The following is a 24,394-nucleotide window of genomic DNA, read 5'->3' on the forward strand; positions in this document are numbered from 1 at the left end:
CAAGGGACCAGATATGAGGAGAACTGGGTTATGCATGGTGATATAATTCTACTCCTTGCTCATTTAAAATATTTAGACAACTCACTTCATCTCATGGTGCCTTACTGCAAACACAGGAGGGGAAAAATGATTTTCTGTTACCTCCAAAAGGAGCTGTAAAGTAGTATCTGTTTCCTTGCAGCTTTGGGATTGCGAGCTGTATAAAATGTGGAGGTAATTCTGATTTAATTTCACTCCTAAATTCTGTCAAAGTGCATCTAGTAAATAGGGAATATGCTTTATTATGACTAACAGTACCACAGGGTTTCAACCAAGGCTATTAACTTACTGAGCCTGAAAAAAAAAAAAAAAAAAAAGAATACACACATGCCCACAGAATTGGGAACACTCGATTCCTGCAAGGCATTTACAGGCCAAACTGATGACAGATTGCCCAAGGCTACCCAGGACACCAGCACCAGAGCCAAGAATTTACCTATGACTTTTACTAGTCAATAATCCAGCAATTCAACCCTCATTTTGTCCTTGATACTTCCACAAAATAAACCAAAAGGAGATCCCAGTATTAGCTGAGATAATTCTGATGAATCACAAAAACTAGAGTATTGCTGGAACATGTGTTTCTCTCCCACGCATTAGAAACAGGGATGATGCCGATAATCCCCTACAAACCACTGGCTTGGTAAAACAATTAATTACTGACCTTATAAAGGTTTAACAGGATAAAAAATCCTGCTAAGAGAAAAACGCAGTGTACAATTAAGTTTTATCTTTTGATGAAGAAACCCCCTTTGTGCTAAAATACCGCATGATTTATGTTTTCCATTTCAACAGATCGTTTAAGATTTAACAGATTGCTGAATAAATTGTTTAAATATGCAAATCATCTGGGCATTTTGTAATATTTCTCCAAGGACTTTTTCCCAGTAGTTCTGACCAGATCATGCAAATTGCTAGTGATTCAGAAAAGGAAGCATATTATATTTTAATTGGCAGGGTGTTTATTTCGGCTCAAGTTCTTTTACATTTTCCCTCATAGATAACTGGAAACATATGACCTCCAGGAATACCCATATTCCGTGGAGTTTATGACAAAATAGAGCATTAGGAGAGATGGAGCACAGGAAATTAAGTGTTTTACATAGATAAAATGCGCTGACTTTGGGTTTATAAATAGTACTGAGTTACACTATATAGCGTGCCCTGTACACTTTATTTGCATGATAAATAACAAGCTGCGCTGGGCATTCATGCATTCATTACACAGCATCCCCAGAATTGCATTTCACCTCTCCCCACGTCCTGCCTAGATCTGGCAGACTCCATTTCACAGAGGTCCAGGATCTGCTCTGAGAAGGGAGCACTGGCTGTCGGGCACCCTCACCACCTCGCTGCTCACCCACCCATGGTTTCTACCACCACACGCCAGTGCAGCCAAACCCCATTTCCATGAAACACTCCCGACTTGGTGCTCAGGGAATCTACCTTTCCTCCCCAAAGCCACGAAGAGGAAAAGAGGTTTTCTCCTTCTTTCCCATGGCTGTCTCCTGTGACTGCTTCTTTAATTACCCTGGTTAACTAGCAGCCCAAAATCTCAACCTCTGGGCCAGAAAAGAATTGAAGATGAAAAAAGACAGCTTTTTCCTTAATGACTCACGCACTGATTTCATTTATCCGCTACCTGGTGAAAAGGCCAATGCATTTGTAATTGCATTAAAGAATAACATTAGACGCAACCTTTTTTTCCCCCTATTTTCTTAAAGCTCCACTTCTATACCGGCCTAAAGAATGAGTAACACAAATGCACTCAGTCCTGGTTAGCCAAATTGTTTCCCTAATACGCTTCTGCTGAGAAGCAAACTGCCTGCTACTGAGGCAGATTTGGGTATGCTGGCTTCAGCACAAGCTCAGTTCCCCAGTGATCCACTTCAATCAGAATCTGAAAAGAGAGATGCCAGCCCTGCAGCATGGTGTGAGCTCTGCTACCTCATGCATTATTTCAGCATGAAATATTTATAAATGGGAGAGAATGGGCAGGCTCCTTCTTCAAAAAGTATAATGAATTTTTTTTAAATGTATGAGAGCAACTTACGATATCCTTGGCTTAACAGCCAATTCCCAACTTCTTATCCATACGAAAGGAGCTAAGATTTCATCTTGCAAATGACTTCTCTTTAAAAACTCAGCTTGGAATAAGCAGTTATTTTATGTTTTAGGGCTAATTTTGCTTTTCTTTACACTAGCTCTCAACACTACACTTGCATATCTTATCGTAGAGAAACAACACTATTTGTACTGTAATTATCTTTCCCCTAGCAGCAGTTCGTATTCTGTAATTAAAGTGGTGGCCACAGTCTAGAGTGACACGCTGTCACAAAGCTGGTCCTTGGAAGCCCACAGAGAAGTGATGGAGGCAGATCTGATAACACAAGCATCAAACCAGTATCCCCGTAATGCAGAGCAGACAGTGGAAAAAGCCTCTGACAGGGATATCCCCTCGCTCTACTAGATTACACCTGTAAAATTTAACTCCTGTTTTAGCTGGAAATCGGAAGCTGGGACTTAAAAAAAGCAGCAGGTAAATGGGTACCCTGGGGCACCGGAGTCCTCAGCAAGGGCAGCAGCTTCATAGCTTGGAGGACCTGGGGCTGAAGAGCACAAATCTCTGCAAATTAACCTGTTTGACGTGCAACTCACTAATGAATTCTACAGAAACAGTTACACAATTGACCTGTTCTCTGTAGTGCAGATGAAGCATTACTCTTTTTTACCTACAGATTTAGTAATATTTACCAGTAGACAACTAATTGACTCTCAGGAGAACAAACCCAATTTTGCTTCCTTTGAAACATCAGGAAATAATGGTGGTTATGTAGCACCTTGCAAGCAGGAAAATGGTGGTTGTTACTGCCTAGCATTTCTGAAGGCATCTGATTAGAGAATAGCTAGCTACTTTTATTTTAATGAAACGTGATTTCTTTCTTTTTCTTTTTATTTTTTAAAATATATTTCCTATTTGGCAAAGCAAAGGTCAGCTGACCTGCCTTCCATTCAGCCCTAAAACACGTCCTATCTCAGTCACTAGTTAGTGTGCATGCCTTAATTTATATTTCCTTCAAGCCTGCACTATAAATAGACTACTGTGGAGGTACTGTGTGTGCAGTGATACTTATAAATGCCAGAACCATTGTGAATCCAGCCCAGGAGCCAAGAGACATGCACGAAGCTGAGCTGAGCAACCGAGCATGCCACACAGCCTCTGCCAGCTAAGGGCACAGCTTTCTGAGGGCATGGACAATTCCTAAGCGTCCCGGATAAAACAGATTACAAAAAGAGCTTAAGTCCAGTGAGAATGCTGAAAATTACTTACATGGACTGCCTGTGGAATTATAAATTCCTGGGTTGGTAACTCTCTGTTTGAACATCAGGATAAATGCACCACAGACTGCTCATATACGTCTCCCTTCCAAAGAGATAATGGGAGACCACTACAGTGAGTTGCCAAAAAGATTATGCTTTATTAAAGGTAGCTGGTCTGGCTACAACCCTGTATCTCAATAGGAGGAATTTTTCAGGAAATCAAGCATTTGCGCAAGTTGATAACTTTTTTTCCCACCTGGGACCCCCCTTTGGTTACTCATTCATTTAGAGCATTGTCTGTTTGACTGACAGACACTGCAGCGAAGGGCATTTTGTGGGGAATAAAAGCCTATACTTCATGTATTTCTAACTTATTGGACATATCCTTCCCAACAACAACGCAAAAGGCTCCATTTCACTCGGTGCAGTACAGGCTGTGCTAAACCTACGCCATCTGGTGCAGAGGCACACAGTAAGTACCTATTTAAATTTAGAGAGCAGCTACAGTATGACCTACAGATCACAGCAGTAGATATTCATGCCTGAGCAACATTATGTGCTTCCATTATCACCCTGCCTTTTAAATGGAGCCCTAAAGCTGACGGCACATTAGCTATTTTTGCAAGCGTTGTCTTTGTTACACATTGCCTTCTTTGTGGCACTATAACTAATTTGCTGGAAACTTCTAGACATGGACTATACGTTGCAATATTCACTGTCCTGCTTCCTGACATTAAGCTAATAGATTCAAAATGTATCTGCTTTACATCAAAGCACTTCTCTTGGAGCCAAACTCCGCAGCCTTGTTTTCAGCATATGACTTTGCTTCAGGTTCTAAATGGAGATTACACTGATTTTTAAATGTGCTGCTTAAGGGAGGCTTGAGACATCCAAGAGAGCTGTAATAAAATATACCTCTACGTGATCAGTTCAGAAGCCACTGCTGTAAGACCAGCAGCGAAACTGCTTGATGGCTTCAGCCTGCTCCTGAATTGAAAGGGATCCAGCTCCCAATAGCCATAACCGGCTATTAAGCCACCACAACCGGTGCCAGCCATGAGGCTGACTGGCCAGCTCAGCAGCAAGACTGAGAAGCAAATGGCACTGCTGTTCGGGTGGAGGGGGAGAGGGTAGCATTGCCACCAAGGAGGTGATGGTCCTCTGGTCTCCTCTATCACAGCCCATGAAATACAGTGTGAAACTTTCTGCTGAATTCCTGGGGGCCTGGACTGGGACACAGGTTACAACACAAGCGGTTTTCAAGAAAAAACGCTTTTTTTTCGAAAAGAAAAAAAAAAGTTACATGGTTTGCAGCAAATCCATACACTCTCAGCATAACCACTTGTACTTACAAAATAAACACTACTGTAAACAGCACTTTGGCCCTTGTAAGACGATTCAGAAAATGCTACAACACTCCTTAGTATAAAGCTGCTCCAGCTCCCACTAACCACAGATTCTTTCAAAAGCCTGTACTGGCGTTGGAAAGGTAACATTTAGAGCCAGACACCACCATGTATTTAGCAGTGAATGCTTTTTCCTTACACCCCGTTCCTTGTAAGAGCTGCCCCAAGGGGCCATCAGGAAACATCCCCTGCTGTATGCCACCACGTGCTGCTCGTGCAGGTAGCATCCCAGCCATCTGGCAGGGCGAGATTCATAAAACAGCTCTGGCCACTTTCTTACATCCCCAAAACAGAACAGGCTTCCAGAAGGAGAGGGATTAGCAGATGATGTTCCTCTGCCACCCCTTTCGGTTCCCACACTCTGCAGGTTGTTCCACAACATAGGAGGAAAATCCCTGCGAACTGCTCCTTCTTCTTGGAGGCTGACAACTTCTACCACACCTTTCCTGCCTCTCCTTGAATGCAAAGCACCCCTGGAGGGGGCAGATACGCGCCATCATCACCCCTCATTTCTCATACCTTCATGTTGAACCCTGCCAGCACCTTTGCATCATGGAGCAAACTCCAGCGGATGGACATTGGACAACCTGCTACAGCCCATTGCCCTGCACTCAGTTGGATTGTACAACCTCCTGCTTCAGAAAGAGAAGAAAGAATGGCATAAAGACACTACACTGATACTGCACTGCTATGACGAATGGGCTCCAACCATCACTCTTGCCTATTTACTTTGGAGATTAAAATGGCACGCGCGAACCATGCATCAACCATCGCTGTGCACACAGACCAGAAGCATTTATTACCCGTCCGGTTCTATAGCCTCAACAACACTCCCACTGACTTAAGGATAAATCAAATTGGCATTTTCAGGACCACTGCAAATCTGTTTTCAGACTGTAGAAATTAAGCCTGAGACAGACATATAAAGGCAGATTCATTTTTTAAAGAGTCTTGAAAATATCTTGCTAAAAATGCAAGTAAAAAATCCTGTTCCATAGATTAAATATAACACTTGCTATGAAAAATATGCTAAGTAGCTTAAGAGAATGAATATATTGTTACTGAAATCTATTTCAAACAGGATAGAGCTTATTTTCACTCTCTTCTTGACCTTTATTTGAGAAGATGCCCTGAAACTCCAGATATTTTGTATTGCATCTGATGGCACTAATTCAAAGGAGTTTTCAACCTATATTCAACTATCAGGGATCACAGCGCAATGCCCTCTCCCCCGCCCCCCAATTTAATTTGCCATCTTGGACAGCTTTCAGAAATAGAAATGCAGTCACATCTGATTAAGAGCTTATTTATTATATTTCATGGTTTAACAGAAATAATGTAACAATGTTAGTGGAAAGTCTGGAGGGATCAAGAATCAGAGTAATTGAGCAAGCAGAGAGTACAAGGACTTTTTGAGATATTTGTGAGTGCATTTTCTTTTTATTTGTTTAAAGAGGAACAGGAAAGAGCCATGCTGCTAAGACTATGAAGTCAGGAAGCACACCATGAAGTCAGCGTACACAAAGACATTCAGTTTTCCAACACTGGGAAGTTTGGTCATGGAAAGTGAGTGCTCCAAAAGCCAGGGGGGACTCTGGATGCCCCTACCCACAGGAGACCATCTGCAGAAAGCCTGGGTTTTTTGAGACTTCCCAATGCTTTTTGTCTGGAAGTGAACCTCTTGCTGGATGCATGAAAACAGGATCTGGGATCCCACAGAACTTCTGAACGTAGAGGCTGTAAAGCAGTTTGTTATGTTTTTAATTAGGCCTGGTAAAGAATTTTGGCTATGAGTGGCTTGAGACACTTTCTGCTCCAAAATCTCCCATATCAAGATCAGAGAGGGGCTTTTTTATGCTACTGCGAGTAATATGCATTAAGGGTCTAAGTTTAACTTTGTATAGAGAAGTCCATGCCCTTATACATTGAAAATATCTCTGCAAAAGCCATGCAGATGTTATAATCCTGCTGCTCTGTGGAAACTATGTAATTGCCTGCACCTCAAAAATACACTGAAAAGGAACAAATTAAGGTCACAGAACTGCCCTTCAATATGAGAACTTCCAAAGTGCGTTCATTTAAGATGTATCTTTGTCACACATACACACGCACACACACTTTTGAGCAGGGATTTTGCATTTACATCCTAGGTTGTCTGGCATCGGAAAATTTTCAGTGCTAGTGCTAATCCCCAACCAACTTTGCTGAAAACAACCCTTATTACACAGTAATTCTTTGCTGCCTCCACTTTCTGACATGTCAGCCAGTTCTTAATCCTTTTAACTTCTTAATGAAGGAGCAGTTACACAACAGCGTCGTCCCGCGGAAGGTCACCGATCTGTCCCCCGAGAGCGCTTCCCTGGCATGCGGCAGGGAAGAACGGGCTCGGATCCTGCTCACGGGGATGGACAGCTCTCGGCCAAACACCTTCTGGGAGGATGGGGCTTTCAGGCTGGGAGAAGCAGCAGCAGGCACTGGGGGCAGAGGAGTAACACTGCTGCAGTGCAGGATTTCCTCTGAAGAGATCTGCTGGCAGAGGCAGTGATAGCTCCCACCTGGGGCCATGGCCTGATGTGCCTTGGGACAGCCACGTGCATCCCTGCAGCACAAGAGGCACAGCATTGTCGCTGCTGGGGAACAGTTGCATGGTCTGGCCCAAACTGTTTTTATTTTGGCTTCTGGGCCTGTGTGGAACTGCTAGAGCAGAAGAGCAAAAGCCTGGTGAGGGGAGCTCTTCCAAGCAACGTGCTCGCTGCCGAGGTTTTTGTGTCACTGCAGTTGTCACAAAAGCTTTCCAAGCCCACTGGCAGGCCAGGCAGGTGGACAGAGATAAAAGTAAAATAAGGTGGCTATTTTGTGAGGAAGAAGCAGTTAAAATCCTCAGAATAAAACAGGACTGAAAACACTTGGCTACTGAGTAGGGGCCAGTTTGAAGTTCAGCCTCGAGCAACTTCTTAAGTAGGTTAGACCACAAAATCCAAACCCTAAGACTTGAACTCACAGGATGCAGTAGGGCCTCCAATCTCTGTTTTATGGCTTAGGCCCCCGGATGGATGGGCTTTTGTTGCTCTTGTGAAGTATGAGGATTTTGCAGACACTACCAGGAAAAAAAAAAGTGCTTCTCAAGCCCAAGTGCAGGCAGTGGAGCACCAGGAATCCTTATGGTCATGGAGAGATGGCCCAAATAATGCTGCTGGCTAGTCTGGGAGGACAATGTGGTCGCACCTCTCACATCGGACTTTATTTTCAGCCAGTGCATGTCAGTGCAAATCAAGTGACTTGATGACTTTGATTAATTTATTGATGGTTTGCATCTCCTGACATGAGTTGAAAAAGCAACGAGAGTGACAAAAATATGGCAGCAGCCATAGCGGTGCTACTGGTGGTTATGAAGGAGCTGTTAGTTCTGGCAGTTATTAAAACCACTTGGTGCAAGTGACAGCTAGCAGCAATAAATCATCGGGCTTGTTTCACAAATCCACACATCACGTTTTTTTGTGTGTGAGCGCAGCAAATATGCAGCCTAGAAAAACAATGACATCTCATTACAAAGCCTTATCGGCACCTGAAACGTAGATTAAATTACCGACACATAACAAAGCCAAAGTGAAAACCGTCATGGGAGGCATAGCTCCTTCAGGTTTAAACAGCGGCTACTAACTCCTAATTTGCTTTCCAGTTAGCGGTCTCGCAGAGAAGTAATTGCTTTCACATTGGCTAGAAGAGGTACTGCGCCTTCTCTCAGTGCCAAGGCTGTGTCCTCACAGAGTGGCTTTGGGAGGCTACTGGGAAGGTGCAAGAAGGCACCTGTAGAGTGAGAGCATGTCCTTGCCACCCCCAAGGCCTCTGTGTCCTCCATGCCAAGGACCCAGCCTCCCTGGGGACCACTTTGGCCACCTTTACCTCAGCCAAGAGGCTGAGTACCAGGTTAGGCCCACAGGCCTCGAACGGTGCCTGCTGAGGAGCATGACACAAGGGGCAGGACTGTGCCAGTCCAGCTGTACCGTGGTGACTTTCTGGATGAGACTCCAAGTGTCCCCATGGAGAAGTAACCTCCCAACATATTAAGTACTAAGAACTTCCAAGTAACGCAACTTTTCAAGAAAGAGACGAGCTAATGTTTAATGGGAGCCTAACCTAGTCATTGCAAGTTCCTGGGGTAATTTGGGATTTCAAGTAGCTCTGCAAATGATAGCTCCTCTCTGGAAGAAAACTAAAGCAGAAGTATACAGCAACTTAATTGATGCTGTCTCAAAATAACCTCACTTTAGCCTAAGACAGATTTCAAATTACATGGAGATAAGCTGCAGACGTTACTTTCCTGAACTTGTTTAAATACCTGACAATCCAGTGAACACTCAGCCCTCCTTGGCTTGCAATAGCAGCAGCCTCCCTGCAGCCTCCCACTGCCCCCTGCCTGCACAGGGTTCTTCAGGACCATTTCCCAACCCTTCAGAGGACACCAAGGGCTCTTCAGATGCCCCCTGGGCATCCTTCTGGGTAATTATTCATTGACATGCAGAACACAACCTCCCTTGTAAGAGGAAAAAGCCAACAACTTCTTTAAAGAAGGATGCACTGCTGAAAAAACAAAGCAAAATTGCTTTATGACTTCCTAAATAGGAGTGACACAAGCCAGGGCTGCTATGGGAGCAGAGCAGAGGCCAGTTCACCCTCAGAGGCAATTCTGCCTGCTAGATAAACAGTACCAGCCCTGTCTGCAGACATCAACCTGGAGGCTGGCTTGTAAATAGCTGCTGTCAGCTTGTGACTTCAAAGAAAGAGAGGGGTCCCCATATCTAGCAGCTTGCCTAGAGCTTCAAATGGTATGAACCGTCCAGACCCCAAATTCCTCCTCTTTCTGTGGCTAATGCAAAGGGACCTTCCTAGTTCATCAGATCCATTCGCTGCTGTGCCAGGCAGCCGGACCATCCCAGCCATTTTGTGAGCAGGCTGCATGTCCTCACACACCTTCCTGGAAAGGAAGGGTGATGGGAGGCTGTGGGGAGAGAGCAGGAAAAATCCTGCTTCTTGATATGGAATCTTAATGCAAAATGGCTTATTTTAGAAGGTAGCAACAATGTAAATGTACCAAATACAAATGTTAAATACCACAGCTTCCCTCTTAATTTCAGTGCATTATCTTATTATCTTGATGTAGCGTGGTACTTGAAACACGCACCAGACATGCCGCTATGTTTACAGCACCCGTCATATAGCAATTTTGAAAGCGTTACTGTCAAGCTGACATTTTATTACATTTCTGGAAATATGCTAATTCAATCATTGAGCTTCATTCAACAGTATGAAGGCTCAGGAACAAAGATGCATTGCGCTGTACTTAAAACAATTTTAAATGGAGAATGAGGGCCATAACTTTTCATCCATCCCCCGCCCCCTTGAAACTCTATCCTTTTGCCCTCCACCAGAATTTAATATTGCATTATCTCTGCAAGGAGCCACATGAGGAAAGCAATGCGAGGTAAGCAGCCTGGTGATCCTGTCAGCCATTTTCATCATTTCACTTCATGCAAATAGGCCATCTATTGCCAAGCCAAACACAGGGTTACCACAGTGGGCTGAGCAGACATTATTAGCTTTCAGCCATGTCAATATATCAGCTATCGTCGGACACAGCCTCACTGAGGTCTGTGGGGATGAGGACTACGCGGCATAGCAAGCGGCCGGCACACTACAGTGCAGGAGAAGCTGTGCCCCGGAGCAGAGCTGTCGGCAAACAGAAAGGCAGACAAAAATAACAGCTGCCATAGAAAAACACAGCATTTGCACATCGGATGCTCTGACAGAATAGGTTACTAATTCCTCTGATTAGATCAACACCAAGAAATTTCATTCAAAACTGCAGAGCTTTTGTGCTGGACATAGCACTAAAAGGCTCCTCACACGCAAGGCCAGGGAGGTCTTCATCTCAATGTGCTCACCCATGACATACTCAGTGTCCACATCTAGATGTCAAACTTTGGCTCCAAATAATCAAAATTCTGCCCAGAGTCCAAATTATTTACATTTATTTGTGATCATTGACACTGCTAGATCATTCAGAACTGACTAGCCCATCACCAGCCCACTGCAACGTGGATTACAGGCAAGCAATACCCAGACACTGTTTCTTTGCCTGACAGGATAAGCCTGTAAGTATTTTGGACCCTTTGGATGGTCATATGCTACACAAGGGGGAAGCAAAGATGATTTCAAAAAAGCTGCAGTCTTTTATACAAAAAACTGCACTAACAAAATTATTGTTACTCTTCCAGGAAAACTTCAGATATTCCATGAGATATATTTCACCAATGTCTTGTATAAAGTATGAGTAGCACTGCTTTAGTCCCAACAATAAAAAGTAAGTGATAAATTTATGCTGGCTGCTTATTTTCTCTCCTGTTGTTTTACATTTCCAAAGCAGCAGATGAGGAGAGGCCTTAAAGCTCAGGGACTTGCTGAAGGAAAATCCAAAAAACAGAATTAAGAGCTGCTGTCATGTATCATATAAATGCTATAATATTATAAGCACTACTTTTAAGTGAGTAATTAATTTAGGGTCTTTCCAATGTTTGTCTTCTGTCCCTGAATTCTCCTCAGTATGTTATCAAAGTATTTCTGTTTCTCATTTGCTCCACGCCAAGGGGTCTATTGTAGAGGTGTCACGATATGGGAACATGAGCTCTGCAGTGTTTCTCCCTTCTCCCCACTCAATCACAACCAAAGTCACAGAGCCTTGAACTCTGAGTGCCGAGTACAGATGATGGGCACCACCAATTTTGTGCTTCAGCAACACAAACACCAAAACAGGACTGTAATGCCAGCAGCTTCTCTAGATGGTTTTAGTGTTGCTGGAAAACAGGAAAGCAGGAACAGGGTGCACACAGAAGTACCTGAGTCACCATCCCTGGAGGTCTTCAAAAAATATATAGATGTAGAACTTAGGGACATGGTTTAATGGTGGACTTGGCAGTGCTAGGTTAACAGTTGGACCAGATACTCTTAGAGGTCTTTTCCAACCTAAATGATCCTATAATATATATAAAAATTATATATATATATATAACAATATATATATTATAATTAATTTATAAATTAAATAATATATGTAAACACTTATATAATGTAAAAAACATAACAGACAGCAGTTGCAAGCCCCTGTCCTCCCTTGCCAACCTTCCTGTTCTCCCCAGCTGTTGTTACTTTAACCACAGGCTTGCAATCTGCTCCTGGGGGTCTTTGTCTTCTGGATGCAAGACATCCACTGTTGAAGCTGGTCCCTCACCTTCCACGGCAGGACCCACTGCTCTCCAAAGCTGTTTTCCTGGTGCCCCAAACGACTGTATCTATTCTGTTCCTTTTACTGGGGAGGAGCAGGAAGCACCAGTGGTGAAGAGAGGGAATGATAGGGCACTACTTATCTCCAGGTCCTCTCTCACCCCACTCCTGGAACAAAAAACTCAAATGCACAGGCAGCATAGGAGCAAGCAGTACTAGGGAATTGCAGATCAAAACTGCAGTTAATGGGATCGCATCAGCACATGCATTTGGGACTGCATTTTATATCTTATTCCTAGTTTACTAACACAAAGCAGCCCATAGGGCTGCTTAGCAGCTGGAAATAGCTGCAGGTCAGCAGTACCCAGATTATGCCTTCATTAGATCACCTTGACTATGGACTGTAAGAAGGGCTGAAATACAGAGAATTTATACAGTCTCTTTATGTTTCAAAAGCAGTGTAGGAAGTCCACAAGGTATCCAAAAATAAGGTTCTCTGCATCTTGGCTGATGAACAGATGTTTCAACAATAGCAGTAGATCCTCTTGTGCTTGTCACAAACTGTACCATGGTCCTCAATAAAGAGAGAGAAGATGGAACATTCAGCATTAAACCAAGCCTCCCTTGAGAGCAAAAGGAATAACTTCATTTAATGACAGCAGTAAAAACCTCTTATCTGTGTGGATGAGCCAACAGAGGGAGATAGGATGATGGAACATGCCTGCCCAGCATGTGGTATTACTGCCTTGCCATCCCATACTAAACACTCACATATAGAGTAAGACCCAGGACAAATCTTTTATTTTACTAAAATAAATCATTAAAGGAAAAAGAAAAAAAAAAAAAGGAATATTCCAAAAGTAAATGTCACCACTTTTTTTTTTTTTTTAATAGAGAAAAATTATTAAGAAACCTTCACTGAATTTCTAAAGATCATATTAACTGTGGAATTTCCATCTACGTGGTGGTTATAAATCTCAAAGGAACTTGTGGCTGCCCTGTGAATTAATAGTTCATTTCCTTTAATTTTTAATAACTCACTTATATACTCCAAACTTTCTTTCTGTCCCTTAAAGAGGCACATGTAAGATTGGAGAGTTTGTCTTTCTAGGAGAATATTGTTCAAATATTGAACCAGTGCTACAGGTGTTATTTGGACTGGCTGCAATTACAGTGTGCACAGCATCAAATGGCCCTCTCGCACAGCTTTTGACCCAGAAGTATCTTCATTAATAACCCTACCCCGAGTCAGTCTGATATTACTTACTCCAGAGGAACCAGTACAAAATTCATCAGGCCAACCCCCTGAGAATCCTGTGAGCTCAGTGAAATCTCAGAATTAGCCAATAAAACAGCAATTCTCCAGCTGAGGGTAGGGAAGGCATGCATGTGTCTGAGAAATGCAGGGAGGCAGTGCAGGAAGGTGGGGTTTGTCCTGTGTATCTCCTGACCTCCCTCCACTTGAAGTAGGAGCAAGGGAACACGAAGTGGCAGAGAGCATGGAAGGTACCACGGTGATGGAAAAAATGAAAGAAAAGTGTCTTTTTTCTAACAGCTGGATTCAACAAGGTACTCGAGCTTACAACTCGTCCCATTACAGCCAGTGTATGAAATCCCCACTGAAGTAATTAGCTTATTGATTTCAACAGGGTGAATGATACACTGCATCTCCTCACTGCCTTGAAGTTACACGTGCGTTTAACTAGTTGCTGAACTGGTGCCTAGCAGTCTGTCTGAATTATCTTGAAAGTTCTGGATGTACAGATGGCTTAACAAAGTTACAATTTTATATAAAATTCAGGGCTGTACCTTTCTCATACTGGAAAAAGGGAAAAAAAAACGGGGAGGGGTACAAAATAACAGACAGAAGATAAAATTCTTACAAAGGACAGACAGGGTTCTTGTGATCAACAGAATTCCCAGGCCCAGTTCTTTATGCCAGTTTTACTAAGTGCTAAGAAAGAATCATCTTTTACACGACCAAACCTTGTGGGAAAATCCTACAAGCTTCCAAAACAGACAATTGCAAGTGATAAATACAAAATTATCTCACCTTTTCACTGAATAAATCTTTTAAAAGCAAACAGTGCAGTAAAGGCAAGTTAATTGCACTGAATTCCTTAAGAATGTTTATTTCCCCCCCTCCAGTGAGTTTTCTGTAAGCCACAGGCAGCACTTCAGTGATTTATACCTTAATGCATCCATTTGCAGGCCAAATTCTAGCAATCTTCCAAGTGATGAAAAACAGATGATCCACAGAGATGTCAAGAACTCAGGGCGTCACACAACCATGCTATCCTTTTTTCTCATGAACAGCAGATCTTTCATGTTTACAAAGGCTTCCAGTTTTCATTAAAAAGGTATTCTAGTTCTTACAGCTACTTACTGAATAATAAATAAATAAATAACAACAAAACTTCTGAAAACAAACAAACAGCCAAAAGAATCCAGTCCCAGTCCCATTGGCCTTAAACATTTCAAAACAGTTAGTCAGATGCCCTGTGCAAATAAAAAGGAAAAAAAAAAAGAAAAAGGGGTGGGAAACTTGAAGTGGGAGCTATCTTTTGAGAGTTTCTGTTTGGCAAGTAAAATAGTTTTTTTTTTTTTCCATTTTGAGCTGCTTGTCACAACACAGGGTCAGAAATAAAAACACAAAGGGCTAAAGAAGAGACGCCCTATGTTTTAATTCTGGTGCTGACAAGGGTTTCCTCTGCATCCGTCGTCGGGAGCAGATACTGCTCTGGTCGTAAATCTGATCGCACATTCTCCACTGAAGGATATGAGCTGGAACAATAGGCATGGAACAAAAAACAACTGGGAGTTCAACTGCTTAGCAAAGGTCACATTTCAAATATCAGCTCCCTCTCCAGCAGATCTTACAATGAAAACGTGGTCCTAGGTCTTTCTCTGAGCTGTAGTTAATCAACCCCCTGCACAGAGCAAGCTGGATGCCTCTCTGGAGGAGGCTTTCCCAAGCTGAAGCATGAACAGCACACTTCCACAGGTACTGCAGACGTTGAAGACAGGGATTGAAGGGCTGAACTGCTATCCTCCTCTCACACAGAATGAAAGGGAAATAGTTTTAGTCCTGGAGCCTTGCCCGTACCAATGACGTGTTTACAGCCAGCCCCCAGCGCTCAACACAAGTGTCCTCAGGCTCTGCCCTCGTCACCTCGCACTTCAGGCTGCACTCAGTGTGCTCATTCAGGGAGGCTTTCCTGACCAGAAGCCACAAGTCAAGCCAATTGGAAAAAATAGTTACTGAAGCAGGCCTTTGTCTCTCCTTCCGGCGTCGCATCAGAAATCGCAGAGCCAGAGGCACGCCATGGTAATTGTCAGGTGAACTGCAGTTTTACATATTGTCCAAAAGTGCTCCAGTCGGGGAAAATTCTGAACACTGCACTGACAATGAGGAACCCAGTTTTATTTTAAGCAGAGTACCAAGCAGCTGAAGTGCAGACACAGAACCATTCCCAACCCATATGCTGCCTCACATATTTACTGTGGGATGCCTGAAAATATCTAATTTTAATTATTTGGAATATACAGTGAACGCCAAGCTTCCTGATTTTTTTTTTTTTAATTTTATTTTATTATTCACTATGAAGCCTGGAGGCTACATCTATCTATGCCTAACTCTTAAAATGTTAATTCTGCCCTTCAGTGCACTCCTCTTCCATACCCACCCTCCAACTCAAGCTGCCATATTAAGTGAATCAGCTTAAGGGACATTCTTTCTTCCACAAACAAAACTGGGGTCTCTGAGGTCATCTGCACTTCTCGTAGTACTACTGGCTATGATGTACTTCATGTCAAATGCCACACTGACATACACTATGCACGTCTTTTTCTTCGGTTTTACAGGCTGAGGCCTGCATGTGACTTTTATGCTAAATATATTCTCTGCCTCTTTTCCTCCCATTCTCTCTGTCTGCCTTCCTTCCTTCCTGGCCACATTGTGCAGCTCCTGGACTTGAAACAAAACAAAAAAACATGCAAAAAACTCATGCTTTCCAACATACATTTAAGTTCACGTAAATAGCACCTGTTTCAGCAGTCACTGAATAGGCTGCTGCTTCCTCATTATCTCTGGTAAGATTTGTTCCACCTACTCTCTTGCAAATTGCCATCCACTACCTGTAATGAGATCACAGTTCCCTAAAGTTTTTACTTACTTTTCCCCCCAGTTATTTTTGAAGTCCTTGGAACTTTTTTTTTTTTCTAAGAAAGTTCCCTTAGAGTAAGTCATTGTGAAGACATTTACCAAGAAACTTTGTGTACTTTGTGACTTAGTGTAGCACCACCGCATCTTAGCTTCCTTCTTCCATTTTAGCTAATATTCCAGTTTATTCCCCTTCAAGCCTTACACAGGAAAAGATGGACGAACCACTAAGGCTGCATATTTTAGCAGTGGCTTTTCACAAATACTGTGGGCCAAATCTGGGCGCAAGCCCCTTCATTTCCAACGAATACCCAACTGGCCCAGCAACATTCATCTGAAAGAAGAGCTGGTTTATTTGTCTTTTGTGCCTCATTGTTCACCTGGAGTCTGGGACTGATGGCTGCTGGCAAGAGTGAAAGGGCAAAGCAGCATCCCGAGTGTGTCCTGTCAGCACGCAACTGCTGACATCTCCTCCCAGGGACCTCCTTGCGGCTCCAAAGGTATATGTGGGCCACTGTAAACACAAGGCACAAGGTGATGGAGAAAACTAAGTGTGAAATTAGCCCACAGAAAACCCAGCAGCCACTAGGCCAAGCATGTGGACCAGACAATTTGGGGCCTTAGAAGCAAATACATAGGGCGCTGGCAGAAACACTCATGGATGCAAATTTGGAGCCTCTGAGGAGCGCAGGGGTTTGAGGCTGGAGCTGAAGGCAGTAACCAGATGTCTCCAGATCCTCTGAGTAACAGAAGGCAAAACGCTGCTCGTTGGTTGGTTATGAAGATACTTTTGCTGGGGGCAAACCTGGAGCATCTGTCACAGAGGAAACACAACTGCAGTCCTCTCAGTCCCCAGCCAGACAGCAAGTTGCAGAAGTAGACACAACACAGGGAAACTGATAAAAGGTCAGTCACCATTGCTTCAACAGGCATAGAAACTAGCTTCTGAGGAGGAGGGGAATTTGAGTTTCTTGCCTCAAAGGGCTGGGATGGTGCTGAAGGCTGGCTGGAAAGGGTGCCTCCACTCTACTGTTTGGTAAGGAATGAAAAGCTGAGCAGGAGGATCAGTTTGACCACTCAGGCATCCCTGAATCTTTTCATTCATTGCACAGAAACAGCTCCATTACATAGCACAAGTCCAAACATAAATCTATAATTTGTCCAAGAAAAAAACATTTTTAGAAGGGCAAAGTATTGAGCACTAGATGCCTAGTGGATAAACAGGAGGAAATGCACATGCATCAGAGGAAATAATGACAGGCTGTAAATACCGAAAGGTAGTGGGAAAGGAAATATAGCTGGAACATTAATGCTGTAACAACTTGCTCTGAAAGGGGATCATGAAAAGCAGGGGGAGAAGGAGGAGGAAGGATGCATTACTTTACATTAGAGATGCTCATGGGATAACAAGTGACTCAGTCACAGACCTTGAATACTTAGATTATACCTGTGGTCCAGCTAAAGAGGGTGTTATGGGAGCACCTCTTAAAATCTCCAAAGTCCTAACACTAGAGTGAGCTGATAACTCTGCATCTGTTTTTCATATGCAGAAAGAAAAACAGGCTAATCACAGATGCACACAGCCTGGAGGATGTTTGCTGAAAACCTCATCTGACTAAAGAAAAAATTCCCCGGTGTCCTAAAAAGATGACGGCTTCTTAAAATAGATAACTCTAGAACCCTACATGGAATATCTCAGAGTTGAATCTAATTTTAATGAGTGAAGAGACTTAATTAATCACTGAAAAGCTAAAAGCTGCCTAAGTATCAACGATCACGATCTAGTCACAGTGACTCTGTTTTAAAATTAGGATGTGCATTATTGCCTGGAGTTTATATTCTGTTTGCACAGTCGTTGGCATATGGGTCTAGAAAGAGAACAGTGAGAGACGTAAAGCAAAACACAGAGCTGTTTAAAAGGAACCTACCACACGCTGAAAGGCTTTTCCAAAACTGCAAGGGAGAGTTATGCTTGTGAAAAAAACATCCTGGAGAAGATAAAGAACAGAAACCTCAGAAAGATGTGCCAGTGTATAAAAAACAGAGAGAGAAGAAAAATGAGTGGTAAACAAATGAAGAAGCATAGGGAACCTCTGAAGAAGCAGAGGAGCCAATAAAACACTAAGGACTACTAACAGTGCTTCAGGCAGTAAAAAGGCACTTCTAAAAGCAGCCGTGCAGATCGAGTCCACTTGGTGTTTGGTGCAGGCAGTAAGATCAAGAATGATGATACAAGCAAACAAGGATATTGAAAGGATATCGCTATGTGGAACTATCAGGGCACATCATTTGTTGGATTACAAATAGGTCTTTGAAAGATTTCAACACACAGAAAGACATGAGCAGAAAGGTCACCAGTGGTGATTTCCAGAGTCCACAGATCTCACAGTGTAATTTCACAGGTTTGTCCTTTGGGGGTGAGGCAACATGAAACTTTGTGGAAAAATGCTGTCACATGAAACAAAGACCAGTATAGTGCTAAAGAATGAAAAGTGATGGTTATTGTTACGGAGCATAGCTGAAGATACAATCTAAAGTCACTCTTCTGTAATAAAACTAAAGCTGCTAACCCCTAGCAAAGAACAATCTGTAAGCTTAAAGTAGCAGACATGTTCTGAGGGCAGTGACTTAAGGACTTAGACCTGGAACAAACCACTAAGTTCACTTATGTCTTTGGTGGTGATCATTATAGACAAGTGCTTCAAAATACGTACCCAAACCTAGATACTCAGACATAGAAAAAAATAATCTTAGTCAGGCTTCTGTCAAAACCTTGTGCTCAGCTTCGATAGACACATTTTCAGAAGGAAGTGAAAATACTAGAGGGTGCTCAAAGGAAGGCCAAAGAATTGACCCCTGGGCAAGGCAAAGCAAAACAAAGCAGATCCTACATATGAGGCTGACAGAGTTCGTCCAGCTTACCGATAAGGTTGAAGGCTGTCATGACGACTATTTAGGACCACATTTCAAACTCACAGATAAGGTAAGAGCTGACATTAGGAATTTCAGCCTTCATTTCCCAACCAAATTTTCCAGCAACATCAGTAAATGAACTACAGAAGAGTTTACCAGGGCAGACGGTGAACTCATTAATGACTGAAGTTTTCAGTATGATATTCCATGTGTTTGTAGAAGGTACACCCCATACAGATTTCAGAGGAAAAAAAGGTGTGGCTCAATCATACAAAATGTCAGGTCAGAGGAGTATAATGACTCCTGACTGGTCTTCGAGTTTATGAATTGGAGTACTTAACCATAAAAAAATGAGAAGAATCAAATGTCTCCTTCATGTCATGCTGCGACAAACAGTATTTGTAAGAGCCACTCCGGTGTTCAAAATCATCCAGATACACCCAAACCTTTCCAACATGCCAGTGTCACTCCCATTTCAGCTCTAATTCAATAGCTGTTTACCTTGGTTAAATAAGCATACAAAAGACCAAGTGTGAATCTGGTATTAAGGCCGTGGTTTGAACATTTCAGCAACCACTAAAGAATCCCCTGGCCGATCCTTTACACAGTACAGCTCTGACATCAGGCTAGACCAATGCCAATGATGTTCATGTGCAAGTGGGTGACGAAACCCACTTGCTTTGCTGCTCTGTGGGAAGCCTCTGTACGATGCAATATCCCATTCTGCTGAGTCCATCATTTCTAACTGCACATGAGCTGGAATCAGCTATTCAAAAGCAGCACCTCCTTCCATGCATTTAAATAGGAAAGCAATCTTGGAACGAGAAAAGAAAAAAAAAAAATCAAAGCAGACATTCCCTAAGTGAGAAGAAAGCAAAATCACTTGTCATTCTCCAGCAGTAATCTGTCTTGAATGCATGCCTTCTTATTCCCAGAGGAATGAAGTATTCTGGCGCTCTATCACCATTTTATTTACCTTAAACCAAGAACTGCTCTGATCTGCTATAAATGCTGTGGATCAATTCTGTACTAAAATGCTGTCACTATGCCTACTCCTTCAAAGTGCTATATAATATGCTGAAGGGAACACTACCACGTTCCCCAGGTACCATGGCTAAAACAAAACCTGCAACAGATGAATCTTTTAGAAACGGCAACTACCACCTTTGCACTCACTCCTCCTTAAGCACGGAGCAGTTCATATGACATGCCTCACCTTCCTTCTCTGGTTTTAGCCAAGAATACAAACCAAAACCACAGCACAGACTGCATGCTAAAGATTAAGAAAACTACTTGATGGGGTTGACAAGACACCATTTAAGATGCCCTACCTTCAGAATATTTTATGTTCTGAACATAAATGTTCTGTGTTCAGAACATTTTATGTTTTGTTTAGGTTTATCCACATGCACAAATGTAATACTTATGGGCTGTCACTTAAATGAAGCCCAGAGCCTGGAGTCAAGTCTGCTAGTGCACAGGCTTCTCTTCTTCCTCATCGATAGAGATCGAAGAGCTAACACTTGAACTGGAGACTGGTTTTTATCAACAGCTCACCTCTATACTTTTCTCTAGACAGAAAATACCCATTCCACTTCACCTGCTGTGGTTTTTTTTAGGCACTGTGAAAGGTGCTACTTGTACCACAGCATTAAGGGATCAGATTACCCTCACCTAGAATCCATTCAATGAACTCCACCAAAAACCAAAATGCCATTTAATGAAAACAAACGAGTAAGTAAAAAGAAAAAAAAAAAAGTACCCAAATCTCAAATCCAAGTCATTTGAATAGTGGCTTGACTCAGGTATTGTAACAAAGCATTTCAACAACAAAAAAAAAAAAAAAAAAAATCTTTCTGTTCCTCTTCACTTGAAGAGCTTGAAACAAAGTTCTCAGTATCTCTACAGCTTGCTTCAAAAGGCTCTATCAAAGTACATAATCTAAGGATGTAACCCTCAATTTTAGCAAGCTTTTTAGGTATAAGCATGCTTCAAAAAGGTATGTGATGTGAGACTTTACAGAAATAACAATATTTGTTACTAGCAAGGAAAAAAAAAAGAACTAAAACCCCAAGAACCCAAACCCTGCCACTGTTTCTTGCCAAAATGTAGTTTCCAGCAACCTGAGTTTACATCAAGTCCATGAACACAGTGCATCAGCTTTTCTGAAGAGCAAATATACTTACGAAAGGACATTCCCAATGTAGGCATAATATGAACAGCAGTAGGAAGTAGTCCCATCACAGCAGTAAGCCTTGCAGTCATTATCACACTGAGCCAGACAATCTTCTGCTGAATAAAAATAACATTCATGCGGTCAAACAGCAGCAACAACAAAAATCTGTACAGCACAGCTTTAAAGAAAACGCAATCTACCAGTTTTATACAATCACAGGACTTCACTCGAGGCTTGACCTGACCCTGTAATCCAAATGGCAGCCAATTCCCACTCATTCAAAATTTCAGTAAGAAGTTCAGATTTAGGTGCTTTGTGTACAGGTACTTTGTAGCTGGCTGTATCAGTTCCTTCTCATATTTAATCACTTAAAATAAAAAAAGAGCATCTCAAAATGTCAAGTCACGGTGGATGATCTTTTTTTACACTCCAACAAAGAGTCCAGATTAAAACTCGAGGCCAGGCTGCCTCCCGTGCCGTGCTGTCGGGCAGAGGGAGAGGAGAATGAAGCTGTCTGCAAGCTGGCTGCCCCCCAGCCCCCCGCCTGGCGCAGCACACCGGGGTTCAGAGCTCAGAGCTGCCCTGGCCAGCTGGCAGCGCTGCCCTCGCGCTGTGCCACCTCCAGATCCGGCTCCGGCTGCAGCTGGGCCCCAGCCAGCACGGCACAGCACTGCCCTGCCCGCTGCCCCAAGGGCTCTTCTGCCTAGCAGGGGCCAGGAGCAGCTTCAGCAGCAATGCTCCTCAGGATTGATGAGCAACTCCAACAGCAAAATAACAGTAAGGGAGCTCTTTACAAGTGAGAGGTATGGAAGAACACATCCTTTTATTGTAGCGAGGAGCTGTTTTGAAGCTATCGATTGCTTGTTTGCGGCACAGCTGTTGCTCCTCTGTGTTTTGGAAGCTCCAAGCCAGGTCCCCCTAGCTAAATGTTACAGTACAGCCTCAGCGTGCTGGCGCTGTCCTGCAAAAGCACCCACACGGTTCCCATATTTCTTGCGTCTCATTCTGGGCTCTCCTTCTTGACTGCAAGGAGCTCACCTGCAGCCCCTGTGACCACAAATGGAGCCTCAGCCCTGAAGATGCTCGCTGCTACAGCAGAGACCTAGACACGAGGACAGCTAACCACACTTCTGCATTCCCAACCAGCTGCGGCTCCTCTTCCCCAGGCAGCAGACCTTGCTGGGGGGGTCCCACTCTCCCTGTGGGTTTTACTCCCACTCTCACCCGCACCGGCCCTGTTTGACCGGACCCAGGCAACTCCACCTCACCCCAGCTGCTTCCTTGGCCACCTCCTGCCCCATCCCCGGCTGCAAGCCTCCACCTTGCTCTGAGGCTCCCCTGCGTGTGAGCGTGTGGCGAGCTGCTGGTGCTGCTGGTCCATCCCGCAGCTCACCACCTGAACCCCGCTGGCTGGGGTTCAGCAGGTCAGCTCCCTGAGCCTGCTCAGGCTTGGTCCCGTGAGAACAAGCACCAAGGCACGGGTGAAGCTGCCCACCTGCGCCCTAAATCCGTGCGATGCTGGAGGAGGGCATGTGCACGACGGCATGGCACAGCCAGTGCCAGGCTCCTGCCCTGCCCCGCACCGCCTCCCCCAGCCCCGACAGCCCCCGGCCGGGCTCCAGCCCCCTCCGCACACCGCAGCCCCTGCGACACAAAGAAAAAAACCTCCGGGAGATTTTGCCTTCAACCCCAGCCCGCCCCGCGGCGCCCAGCCCCGCCGCCCCGCGTCCCGCTGACCTGCGAGGAAGAGGAGCAGGAGGAGGAGGAGGAGGAGGGAGGGCAGCAGCGCCCCCCGGGCCCGCCCGCCCCGCAGCGCTGCCTCCATGCCGGCAGCGGGCGCGGAGCCGCCGCCGCCCGCCCCGTCGTGGAGGCGGAGGCGGGCAGGGGCCGGGGCCGGGGCCGGGGCCGGGGCCGGGATCGGGGCCGGGGCCGGGGCCGGGGCCGGGCGGCGCCGTCGGGGCCGGTCCGGGCCCGCTGCCCCCCGCCGAGCCGGGGCCTCCCCCGGGCAGGGCCGGCGGCGCCGTCTGTGTGTCGGCGGGGCCGCCCCGTCGCGGCCCGGCCCCTGGCCCTTCCCCGCCTTTGTCTGCCCCAGGCCCTGCGGCCGTCGGGGGTGTGAGGAGGGCTCGGGGGAGCTCCTTCGGGGGAGCCCCTCGGCCCCCCGCGCTGAGGGGAGGCTCCGCACCCCGTCCCCCTTCGCACGCCGATGGGTGTCCCAGGGGCGCGTGCCCCTTTCCCAAAGATTTTGCAGAGTTTCGCCTTCTGGCCTGGGAGCTGGGAGCTGCATCTTTCGTCTGCGTTCCCCCAACGGGGTTTGGATGGCCGCGCTGTTTTCCTTCTTCCTCCAGCAAGCGCGGTTTCCGAGCTATTACATTTCTTCCTCTCTCTCCTCTGGGGTTAAAACCATGCCCTGTTTGTAACTGCGAGGGAGGCATCAAAGCATGGCACCTCCTGGTGAACACGAGATACCATCTACACGAGTGACAGCAAAATGGGACCTCTCCAACAGCACAATGGGACCTCTCCAAGCGTGGCGAGGTCCCCTGCTGCCCCCAGGAAGCACAGCTCTTGCCGAGCTGGCACAGAGCAGAGTACAGCACGGCCAGCAGCCTACAACCCCCACCCCGAGCCAACCTGTCTGCATCGTCCACTGTTAGAGTTGTTCCGTGACCCGGCTGGAGCCGTACTCTCTAGAGTGTTTTTCAGGAGAGATTTTTGATAACTGTTCAAATGCTGCGGCAATCAGGCCTGTGCCAGAGTTCCCATCGACAGGGCCCAGAGGCCAGAATGTTTTCCCCATGTTCTCACAAAACAATAGGGCCAGCGCTGACCTTGTGTAAAGAGTTACAAGTCAAGGAATGCACTTGGAAGCACTGAAGTATGCACGCAAAAATGAGAAAAATCCACAGGTGTTTCTGCTCATAAAGGGCTTCCTGCTGTTGGCAGCTTAGAAGGGAGGGCTGACACAAAAACATACAATGACATTTTTTAAAAGGATTTAGCTATTCTACTGCGGCAACAAAAAGCAACCCCCAAAGCACCAAGTCAAATCACTTGAATGCCAGTTGTTTTGTTTATCAGCACACAGCTATTTTTTTTAAT

At 44.7% G+C, this 24,394-nt stretch overlaps 1 protein-coding gene across 4 annotated transcripts in view; it reads right to left on the reverse strand.

The window, feature by feature from the left end:
- Window positions 1-23,957, reverse strand: part of CYYR1 (cysteine and tyrosine rich 1) — a 58,081-nt gene extending 34,124 nt beyond the window's left edge. The window contains exons 1-2 of one of the 4 annotated variants that reach the window (XM_072026171.1): window positions 23,927-23,957; window positions 21,306-21,408 (exon numbers count right to left, since the gene is read on the reverse strand). In XM_072026171.1, the coding sequence (XP_071882272.1) occupies window positions 21,306-21,408; window positions 23,927-23,936 (113 nt within the window). In that variant the 5' untranslated portion in view covers window positions 23,937-23,957. Of the gene's footprint in view, window positions 1-21,305; window positions 21,412-23,032; window positions 23,841-23,926 lie in introns of those variants that run through there. The other 3 variants (XM_072026166.1, XM_027449258.3, XM_027449259.3) reach the window with 3 other exon arrangements.
- Between the last annotated feature and the right edge of the window lie 437 nt (window positions 23,958-24,394).

The sequence above is a fragment of the Anas platyrhynchos genome, chromosome 1 (assembly GCF_047663525.1).
Source record: "Anas platyrhynchos isolate ZD024472 breed Pekin duck chromosome 1, IASCAAS_PekinDuck_T2T, whole genome shotgun sequence".
In the NCBI taxonomy this organism is placed as follows: domain Eukaryota; kingdom Metazoa; phylum Chordata; class Aves; order Anseriformes; family Anatidae; genus Anas; species Anas platyrhynchos.